General features: G+C 34.3%; 1 protein-coding gene across 2 annotated transcripts in view; it reads right to left on the reverse strand.

Annotated features, from left to right (window-relative positions):
* LOC106880764 (short transient receptor potential channel 3) overlaps positions 1–12,500 on the reverse strand; it is a 150,764-nt gene that overhangs the window by 55,004 nt on the left and 83,260 nt on the right. The window contains exon 3 of one of the 2 annotated variants that reach the window (XM_089363509.1): positions 12,384–12,452. The exons of the other annotated variant lie outside the window; for it this stretch is intronic. Coding sequence (XP_089219635.1) covers positions 12,384–12,452 — 69 coding nt within the window. The remainder of the gene's footprint in view (positions 1–12,383; positions 12,453–12,500) is intronic. 2 annotated transcript variants of the gene reach the window in all.

The raw sequence follows: 12,500 nt of genomic DNA on the forward strand, positions 1-12,500 counted from the left end.
CTTTATCTAAATTCTCAGAGTAACATACAGTAACTTGTAAGATTTTAAAAGAAGAAACACTGAGTTGGGTTGATCAATTTGCTGGTAGTTAAGTAGCCACTAAGTTGCTTGAGATTCTAATGCCATGAGAGGAGGCTACAGTGTTAGCTCATGCAATAAAGCAAATTTAAATGTTATTTTGTTAGTCACAATTGGCGGGAAAACCACATATGTATGTTTACATACCACTAGTAGCTTCCATCTTTTTTGCGTTAAACCAGATTTGTTTACATATGTGCAAGTTAGATAAACAGACGAGTGTTACTGGTGCAGCAAATTCTGGCTGAATACATGCGAATGTTTCCGTAGGAAACCCACGGTACTGGAAAAATAGCACAATTTTATTAAAAGGAATTATTTATCAACATATCCGCTGTTGAGCACTAATTCTTTCAGTTCTATATTTACGTCTGTGTGTGTATGATGCGTGTATATGTGTGGTAGTGTCTTTGTTAGTTAGTGTATGTGTGTGCATGCACATATGTTTCATCGAATGAACAACGAAGTAAAGAAAGGATTTCATGTAAAACATTACAGAGTTAATATAAAGACGGAAATAAATGACGAGAAGAGGAAATTACTGTTCTTTAGTGAGAAAGCTCCAAACTCCATAAACTTCACAGATCTCAACATCTGTTGTTACACGAGAGAATTCTCATTTATTTAACAGCGAGAACATCGATGGGTTTCTAATAAAAGAACGGATCAAATGAAGTAACAATTGTTAAACGTGAATCAAAAACATACAAAAAGAGAATATTTTGCCACTGGATTCCTAAGACTTTATTGGAATGTTTCGTGGAGAATTAAAGAAGTACACGAAACACTTTACCGGAAATACTGGGTATGCATGCTTCTTTACACCCAGGTTTACAGAGTTAAAAGGAGAGTGGGGGGAGTATATGCTGCTGTGAGGAATCAATGACGGTAGCAATCTCATAGGCAGGTGCTTACTTAAATATATCAAAGAGCGTGTTAGCACAGCAAACGCTTTCCCATAACAATATCTAGCCGTCCGTGTATATTACTATATTACATACATACATACATACATATATAGTGAGAGAGCGAGAGAGAGCGAGAGAGAGAGAGAGAGGGGGGTACGTATTTAAGTGCATGCATGTTGTATACGTATGTTCGTAAGTATGAATGTACGCATGTGTGTATATGAATACAGATACATATATACGTAAGTGTATGGATGTGTGCATGTAAGTATGGAAATGCATAAATCAGGGTTAACTTTACCATAACTATAATATATAATCAATAACTAATTGTGGAATAAACTAAAAATAGTTACCAATTTCATATCATCCCGTTTACAACATTAAAATTTCGATTCAGCTACTTTGTCCGTCTAAGAAATGAATTAAGAGAATTTGTAAAGCTTTCCAGAGAAATATGGTGAGAAAAAGAGGCGGAGAAAGAAAGAGCACGACGAAGATTATTAACTTTTGGCATTACTTGCTAGTAAATCTTTCAGCTGCATTATTTAACAAGATGCTCATTTAAAATGTACTTTCTGTTACTAATACTGCGTATTATCTTAAATAGTCAGATCTCGAGCTTTTGCATTCCTAGTTGGCTATCATGTTTTGGAGACTTTACAGCTTCGAAGAAATTTCCTCTAATTCATATTTAATAAAGAATAGACCGACCTAGAAGGACTTGCGTTAATTCTTTTCGAAGACAAACGTGTTTATGAAATCCGATAGTGTCTGAGTGGCTATGTTAAACCTCTGCATATGAATATTGTAGTAACAGCTATTCTGTTATCGTGATATGCGTGTGAATACGAATTATATAGCACTACACTTATATGTCTGCCATTTTACTTATCGAACCTCAAAGAAACGGAGAGTAGTGTGAGAAATTCTGTGAGTTTTGAACTTATAAATACAATTGTCATCAGACTAAAACGTGTGCAACATACCTTCCGGCACCAACCGTGTCAAATATCACTTGCACTTTATAGTTAGTAACACTCCTGTATCAATAATTTGTAAATGTGACTGTGCATGTTACTCACCGAAAATTACAGATTACCATGGTATATAACCACACACACACACACACACACACACACACACACACACACACACACACACACACACACATATATATATATATATATATATATATATATATATATATATATATATATATATATATATATATATATATATATATTCTTGAGCGCTAAGTCGTATAAGTCTGGTTACTCGGTCTCCATGGCGTATAAGTAACCGAGATCACAACATGCCCAGCTTCCCATCACTATCTTTTAGCTCATCCAATTCCAGTCAACCAATTCCTTATCAGTGAAATACAGTAGATCCACACAAGTAACAACGAAGCACACACGTTTGCATGCTAAAATAACATGCTCACCCTTGCAAGGGTTAAACTTTAACTTTTCACATACGCATACGCACACAGGCACATGCCAACTCATTCACACATTCACAAGCCCCAAGAGCTGACTTAAATTAATTCAACGGAGGTTTGTCACTTTGAAGGGACTACCCACAGCACTCCATGTAAATGATGCAGTTAAGCCGGTGCAAACAGATAGCTCGAACCATGTTAAGTATAGTTTTACTTGTAGCTGAAGAAGGTGAGCTGTCAGAAACGTTAACCCATCGGGCAAAATGTTCAAAAGCTTTTCCTCTGGTTCTCTATATTCTGATCACAAATCCCTTTCACCCCTTTCGAACCGCGGAAATAAATTGTCGATCACGTAATGGTATCGATGAAACTGAATTGCTTCTCTTGTCAAAATCGCTGGCTTTGAAGACCGCAGTGGATCGGCGTCCCGCGCAGGGGTAATGTTTGTAAACTCTGTCACTTATACGCCATGAAAACCGGTTTTATGAAACTTAGGGTTCGAGGTAAAAAATACTTGAGGTGTTGAGAAAGAAAAACATTAACTTAAGGATTATGAATGTCTTTAAAATGCAGGAGAAACAACTCCATATTTTTCTTCGATTTGACTACTTGCTTTCTAGGAACGCCTTTACATGAGTGTCTTACAACCAGATGGCACCTCTGGCAAAATCACTCTTGTCATTTTTATAAGTTGCCACACGTATCAATTTTTAATCATTCCAACTATATGTATCTCACACTCGTCTTCAGTCTGCTTAATATCAAAACTTCGTTGAGGAGGTGCAATAAGAATGAAACAAACCTGCAGTTGTTAACGTACTCACTGAAGATCGCATACACATTCACCATTGCACGTGCCCGATCAGTTTTCATAAATTGATCGTGAATTAAACTACAGAGTTGTTCCCCTTTGCTTTCTTGCACAGAATTAATCACAGAGTTAATCATGTTCCTTTCTCTACATAACAATCGAGTTACAATTAAATATAACTTTCTGACTCATCATATCAAAGAATGTTTGATGTTTGCTTCTGTTTTATTATGCCTTCATATAACTTTCTGACGCATCCTGTCAAAGTATGTTTCCTCCTCTTTTATAATGTTTTTCACTGATCTGTTCTGTTATGGCATGAAGTGGGTGTTATTGATTTTAAGTAAACAATATTTCAAACGATTTTAATTTCAGTGTTTCTTTATAAAAATCGCTGGTATTAAGTGAATAAGATATATCCATTTATTCATTGGTAGAGAGAAATAAAGCTTACACTGCATATCTGCATATTTTACATGCAAAAGGCTCGTTCTTTACAAATTTATTTTACTTTGATATGTATATTCAGAGTAGGGGGAGGACATTACATATTTAATTGACAATTAAAAAGCAATAAAAATCCAAATAATGTTTGTGCGTAGTGTATGTGTATGTGTGTGTGTGTGTGTGTGGAAGAGAAGGAGAGTGCGTGGCTTGTATTTATTTCTAAAATAAATTTTCTCTTAGAAACATTAACTCTAACACAATTTCAGTGTAAAGCTTTATGTCAGATTTTAAAGACAGAGCATTAAGCTAAATCATAATGTAATTTATTTGAAATCATAAACATAAATCACTTCCTCTGTTAAAATTTGTATAAAATAATTCATGAAAACTAAATGCATTGCAGTATAGTTTCTACGCAATTTATCCAAATTCTGTTTGTAAATTGAGCCAAAACGATAAATATACCCGTTATTGACGTACGTTAGTCCGATAAACATAGCATGTCATTTTCAACTATTATAAACAAATTAGAAATTATTTTTTAGATTTTTATTTTTAATGTATTATTTATTTTAATGATTGAAGGAAAGAGGGAAGGACAGCGCTTCAAATTCTTTATCGACTGGTAGGAGGGACGTTATTCTCAAACCGACCGCATAGACTAAAAGCGTTGCAACAGTGTGAACTCTGATCAGGGCACCCAAGGACAGGGTGGAGGTGCTAAGTCTAAAAATAAATGAAGGTTCTTTGCTTGTCTGTATCAAGTTTTACTGACGAAGCTTTGGTCAGCACCAAGGTTAAATAAAAAGACGTAAGCCTAGTATGACGTGAAGTGGGATTGAACTTAGTTTTACGGGTAAAGCCTTGGTTAGCTCAGAGCTTTGATAAAAGACGCCTGCCCAGTGTGGTGTGTTATAGAACTGAATCAAGTTTCACTGGAAAATTTTGGTCAATTACAGGTTATGGAATAAGACGCATGACTTGTGTGTCGTGAGGCGGAACTGAACCTGAGACCATGTAATTGCCACGCAGCCACATAAAACTGATTTTGCTTAATATAGATTACAAATGGAACCCGTGCTTTATATACATTCTTATTTTCATTTTGATTCAAATTTATAGCATTAATTGTGGTATTTCGATTTTAGCTTTGCATTCCTTCTAGAGTTAACGTCGTTTAATGGAACAATTTATTTCAATGTGTTAAAGATTTTGAAGATCTAGGTTCCATAGATAAGGATATATATATATATATATATATATATATATATATATATATATTTAAAGCATTGTTTCGAAGAGACAACCTGAATCATATAATGAATAATTTCGTTGTTTTTTCAATAATCTGAAAATAAATAAGATATTTGATTCTTGTCTGCAATGTATTAATCTAGAGTATTAAAGTTTTATTATTGTGAAGATATTCGTTTTGACAAAATAATTTAACAACATATTTATTAGTTATTCTGGAAAATTGTAGAAATAACTGGGAAATATTTATTCTTTATTTGACAGGCAGTAGTATTGATTCAGGTCAGCGCAGCATAAATTTATAGAATAATGCATAATTGATAAACTGTACCATAAACAGTTGAATAAATAAATACCTAGGTGTCAATAAAATATTTGTAGTTCTATGTTTACGAGCGCCATTATAATACATAAACACAACATGATTTTGAAAGTCGTTTTTACTGTGAACGCAGAGGTTAACCTTTTAGTGCCTTTCAATGTTTTCTTCATTTTGCCTTTTTCTTTTTGTCTTTCCTCGGTCTTACCGTCTGTTCTTCTTCATCTTTAGCTGTGAATTTATCAATAGTTTCTTTCTTCTGCTCCCGTATACAGATTACTATAGACATATCTAAACACCATTATTTTAAATAATTCCGACTATTAGCCTTGTTTGTCCCCACACACTGAGGCAGATATTCTTTTCTTCTCTGGCACAAGGCCTGAAACTGGGCGGGGGGCAGTTGATTAGATCGACCCAGTATGTACGTAACTAGTACTAAATTTATCGACTCCGAAAGGATGAAAAGCAAAGTCAACCTCGGCGGAATTTGAACTCAGAAGGTAAAGACAACCGAAATACCGCTAAGCATTTTGCACGGCGTGCTAACATTTCTGCTAGCTTACTGCGTCACACTGAGGCAAATAGTTATACTTATTGATGTCGTTAGAGCTTAGAAACTCCGAGAGAGTGTGAAGTAATTCATTTTCATGATTGAACTCGAAACAAAAATAAAACGGTATAATAGAGTATATATATTGTACTAAAATACTCTTTTGAATAGAAACAACTAAAGGTTGCCCGTGGAAGACGAGAACATATAGGTTCAAGTCTCACTAGCAGCCTATAAATAATAGTGTGTAATGTCCCAACATTACACGCTATATTTATAATTTTACATGTGGTTGAAATTCAACCATTAAAAACGAATTTTTAATTACGATACTTCAAAAATTCACAGTATGACGGAAATTCTTTTTCAAAAACATAAACAATTATAATTAGCAAATAATTAAGTATATGCATCTCTATTAACGTATTTATTTCTATTATCTTTTCCTCATCTTTAACCACAATATATCTATTTCGGTTTGATACAGTTCATTAAAATAACGTTCCATATTTTCTATAGATAAATATAGTGTTTGACCTAACAAATATTGTGTGTAAAATCGATAGGACAAAGTCAATAAAGAGGAGAATAACAGAACATTCTTTTATTCTTTTATATGTTTCAGCCCTGAGGTTGTGGCCTTGCTGGGGCATCGCTTTTTTTTCGTGCTGTTTTCCTTAACTGGTTTGTTGGTGTTTTGTTTTATTTTTTATTTAGAGGAAACAGATCTTCTTGCAGTACTCCGAGAGAGGTAAGGGAAAGTAGAAAGTTTAGCCTGAAAAGCACAACCTGGGAGAATATTTATAAGATATGGTCAGAATTTCTGACCAAGAGTGTTCTGTTGTTTGACCAACTGAACGACTAAAAGGATTAAAGTAGCATATAAGTATTTTGAGTATTCCTCAGACATGGTCTAACCTTAATGTAAGTCAGTGTGACACAGTGTTTGACGGTGCTGGGGCTTTGAATTACAGGTGCAGAAATCCATCTGCTAGGCTTCCATGCAATCTCCGTCACCCTACTCACATTCATAAGCTATTGATAGACCCAAGGTTATAGAAGATTACATTTGTCCAAGATGCCAAGCAAAGGCATCAAAACCAGAGTCTCATGACTGCTTAGCGAGCTATTAACCCTGCGCCAATAACTACGTAGACCCCACTCAATGTGCCCGAGGGTCAAGTAGCAGGGTTCAACCAAACGAGGGATTAAATCTATCATCATCAAAAGAAACGATTATTTCCTCGGCAGGATACCGCACACTTTGTGCCAACCAAATTCCACTTGTAGGTCTTTGAGAAGTAGGTTTATTAGTAAAGACATCTGACATATAACTTACAGAGCTCCACGTACAGTTATATGTGTGGCTTAGTGGTAACGGTGTTGCACTCCAGATCGTTAAATCGTAGTTTCGATTTCCGGATCGGCTGTGCGTTGTGTTCTTAAGGAAACCAACTTTATGCTCTGAATGCAAATGCTTCCGAGGTCAACTCTGCCACTCATCCTTTCGAGGTCGAAAGAATAAGTACTAGTTGTGCACTGGAGTTGATTTAATCCACTTAATCCCTCCCTTAAAATTCCAGGCATTGTGCCAAAATTAGAAAGCATGATTGAATGCTAATCTGTAGAGCAACAATAAAGGCAGCCAACTGACAGAACCGTTACCGCGCTGGGAAAAAATGCTTAGCGGCATTTCGTCTGTCTTTACGTTTTCAGTTCAAACTCCGCTAAGGCCAATTTTGCTTTTCATTCTTTCTGGTTCCATAAAATGAGTCCAAGTCGAACACTGAGATCGATGTAATCGACTCACCCCTACCCCGAAATTGCTGGCCTTGTGCTAAAATTTGAAACCAATATACGAACAGCAGTCGCTTGGAGAATGGCTTATTTGCAATACCAGTTCCGCACCATATCGTGAGCAAAGTTACTTAATTCAATTTGTTTTACCAAATAAAGCTAAAAACTAATGTACAATATTTTCTTTTCCACCTTCGTTTGGATCTAATTTAGTCTTTTCTATATAATCAATATTATATTTTTCATAATAACGTAACATGATCAGTAGCATCCATTTACATTTTAGATATTCCCACATGGAAATAATTCCGTTTTTAATCATAATTAACAAAGTTTTCACCCTAATTATTCTATCCATAACAATCCCATGTCTAGTTTTCTCTTTCATTTATATCTCTGCCACTCTCCTACACCAATGCCTACCATGTTTGACACCACATTAAGCAAAATTTGTAAATTTAATGAGACTTAAAAATAACTGCGATGAAAATATTCAGCACGATTATCAATTTTAAAAAGAATAACACAAATTTTATTTCAAAATTTAGCGGATTGTGTTAGAATGGAATCGAAAATGTATGGTTTCTGAGAAAGTGTAACATATACACGCACAGACACAAAAAACTCACATACACTCAGACAAACACACACAAGCAATCACGCACAAACAGACAAACACACACAAACACACACACATACAAACACACATGAACACACACACAAATACACAAACACACGCACACACACACACACGCATACACAAACACACACACACGTACACAACACTTGACACCTTACGTTGGTGTGTTTACATCTCCATAACTTAGCGGTTCGGAAAAGGTTCCGATAGAATAAGTACTAGGCTTACAAAGAATAAGTCCTGGGGTTGATTTGTTCAACTAATGCGGTGCTCCAGCATGGCCGCAGTCAAATGGCTGAAACAGGTAAATGAATAAAAGAAGGATTGAATACACACATGCACACACATATGCAAATATACGCACACACGCAAACACACACACACACACACACACAGATACACACACAAACACAGATACACACACACATATCTATACATACATATATTTTGACAATGGAAACTGTCCTTTCCCTTTAATTCGATATTCGATGTATAAGGTCAGATTAGATAAGATTGAGCGAGCTCTGTGGCAGGGATTAACCTGTCTTTGATATAAACAAATCGGATTTGATGAAAATACTAATGGTCAGGTCAAGAAATATGCATCAATATGAGAGTTTGTAGAAGAGTTCTGTGAATTTATTTTCCGAAAAGAGTGAAAACAAAAACTTAACGTTTCGGACATGTTCTTTCTCAAAGAGGGAATATTGAATATATAAAAGTGTTCACTATGCGAACGCAAAATTAATTGCAAGTTAAGGAAACATACAAAACTCTGAAAACTTTTCCTCACGACAAATTACATCCCTGAACCTTTCTTTTCCCGTGGCTATAATCTATATAACACACAACGAAATCTTTTATCGTTGTCTTTTTTCAGTCATTGCACTGCGACCGTACTGAAATTAAATCATTAATGAGAAACACATATTTAAGAATGTCAATGTTGCACCTGCAACGATAAAAATTCAGATTTTTCAAATGTTATATTATCCATAAAATATCTGGATAAAAACAGAACTACGAGCCTCTAAACAATTGAGTCTGAATATAATTGAACTTGATGCTCCAGCATGGCTTGTCCGCGACGGGTTTAACAATAAGCTACAGAATGTAATCCCTTTCAAATATATATATCTATAAGAATTTGCAAACTTCGAGAATAATTCTTTTTTGCGGACGGTGGATCTCGAAGCAGATAAATCTATAAAGAAAATAGTGCGTAAATTATGGGTTAAAATCCCCCTTTGGATGCAAAAAGTTGAAGGTATTCCTTGGACTCGAACCTACATCTCCTGTAAATGGTGATAGGTGTTCTACCATAAGACTAAAGCAGTCCTTTCAATTGCACTATCCATTTTGACGTCATAAGAATTTTATAAATTTCGAGAAAACGTAAAATAAATTTTTCTTGGAACAGTAGATCTCAAACTTCGAGATTCACCGTTCCAAAACAGAACACACAAACATAGATACACACACACACACACACACACACACACACACATACACACACACACACACACACACACACGTATACAACGTACAGAGGTGATATAAAAAATATTTGGTACACCAAATAGTTTCCTATCAGTTTGGAATATTTTTGATATTATAATTAAAAGCCAAAAAATCTAAATTGGCAAAAAATGGCATTAGACGAGTAAGGAAAATATTGATTAAACTTGTCACTTAATTATAGCAAACCACCAAAGTATGGCGTGGAATTTATGAAATGAACTAAAAAATAAAATTGAAAATTAATACCTCGATGAATATATAGAACTTAAAATGCCTTAACCGAAGAATATTTAATAAGAATGTTGAAAGTAAACAAAATTAACTGTAAATAAATTAAATTTTAATAGAGATAGAGTATATAAATTCCAGTATCATTGTGTCTATGAAATAAAACAGGCAACATGGCGACAATAGATTTCTTTAAATTGACTCTAGACTGAAAACAGAATTGAATATCTGTTGGACGATGTATGGCGTGTGATATACGCGTATCTATTGTACACTCATTCAGTGCCGTTTTGGCTTCGGAACTAAATTTCCCCGGGTTCGATCAGTGTCCGTCACTTAGAATTATTAAAATTTTTTTTTTTTACCTGTATTCTGTTATATGCTCGGTCACTCCTGCGATACGACATCAAAATCTTGTAGAAACTTAACTGTTTTATGCACACACAAACACAAACACATATATATGTGCATGTATATATGTATGTGAGTACATATATATATAAATATATATATATATATATATATATATATATATATATATATATATATATATATATATATATATATAACTTGGGCCTGCCTCCGGCGCCTTCCCCAAATCAATAACAATGGCAACAATTCGATAAACACTTCAACATAAACTCCCGTAATAACTTCACAGAGACGAAACAGCGCTCAGCATTTCCCCCGGCCTGCTAACTTTTCTACGAGCTCGCTGCCTTCATGTATATACGTATTGATACTTTGCATATACCGCGTCATCGAGTCGTTGTTTTCTTGTCTTTTTCTCCGTTTTTTTATTAACTATATATATATATATATATATGGACATATAACTATATATATATATATATATATATATATATATATATATATATATATATATATATATATATATATATATATGGACATATATATATATATATATAATATGAATGTACGTATAGATATATAGATATATGTACATATATATATATATATATATATATATATATATATATATATATATATATATATATATATATATATACATACATTCATATATTATATATATATACATGTCCATATATATATATATATATATATATATATATATATACATACGGGAGAGAGAGAGAGATAGGGTGACATACGTGTGTATATCTCCGTATGAATTTGTGCATGCGTACACGTGGCCATGTTTGTTTTACGCTTATATCGGTTCAAACCGTCATTTTGATTATGTTTTTGTCGTTTATGGAGCCGTGACATCGATAAATAGAGATGAGGAAAATATGAAACAAGCTGAAATAAATACTAGATCAATATAATCAATCTGATCGATTAAATCCCTTGAAGTCGGTGTTTCAGTGTAAACCACAGCCGAATGACTGAAACTATCAGAAGCGCGGTAAAAGTCCAAAACAAATATCAATGACGGTGTTTAATTCGAGAAGTTTCTTGGTCAATATGAGGTATTAGCTCTAATAAAATATTGTATTTGTATAATTGATAGATATTGATCTGTTACATCTTTAATCACACAACACTAAGTTATTTGCGAGGAGGAGACATACAAAAGTAACAACTGTGCTGACTTAAGCTCTTTAGCATTCACATTACTCTGTCAAATGTAATGCTTGATTTATTCACGTTATTTTACATTGACGATGCATTATCTCGTAGCTTTTAGGCGGCGAGCTGGCAGAAAGGTTAGCACGCCGTGCGAAATGCTTAGCTACGAGAAATGCTTAGCTACGAGATTCTGGTACCAACCTGTGTTAAGAGCATAATAATGGTTTCAAACTCTAGCATAAGTCCAACAATTTCTGGGAGGATAAGTCGATTACATCAACCTCAATGTACAACTGCTACTTGTTTTATTGAGTGCCATTGGATGAAAAGCAAAGTCGACCTCGGCGGAATTTGAATCCAGAACGTAAAGACGGACGAAATATCGTTAAGCATTTTGCCCGCGTGCCCTCTTATGATAAAAAGCATTCTATTAAGTTTTTCAACAATCTCCTGCATTAGGAGCCCAATACAAAAAGGTTTTAATGCAAATATGTGGGTGACCAGATTTTGGCTTAACTTCAGGTATTCCCTGTTACATGGATACCACACCCGATGTTCTGAAGTTCAAGGTATGATTCATATAACTGCATCAATAGCAGGACCAAGAATGATCTTTTAAATGAATAAAATCATCCTAATTAACAAATTACAATAAATTATCTTATAAGTAGTAATATATTTTATATCATTCTAATTATATTTCGGTAACTGCAGCGTTTTTTTTTCTTAATGAATTTGGAAAACTGTCAGCGTAATGTTTATGTAAATCATGCATCAAAATGTATATTATGTATTAATATCGAGAGGGTTGGGCGATTAATTTTCTTACCGTTCTATTTGCACACCAGGTAATCCCTCCATGAGTAAAAGCTGAGCTGTTGTTGCTGATGAGGGCCGACTTTTGAACGAAATAAAATGTAGAATTATAAATTTTTAACTTCCACCA

This window comes from Octopus bimaculoides, chromosome 15 (genome assembly GCF_046866305.1).
Source record: "Octopus bimaculoides isolate indiv1 chromosome 15, ASM4686630v1, whole genome shotgun sequence".
NCBI lineage: Eukaryota > Metazoa > Mollusca > Cephalopoda > Octopoda > Octopodidae > Octopus > Octopus bimaculoides.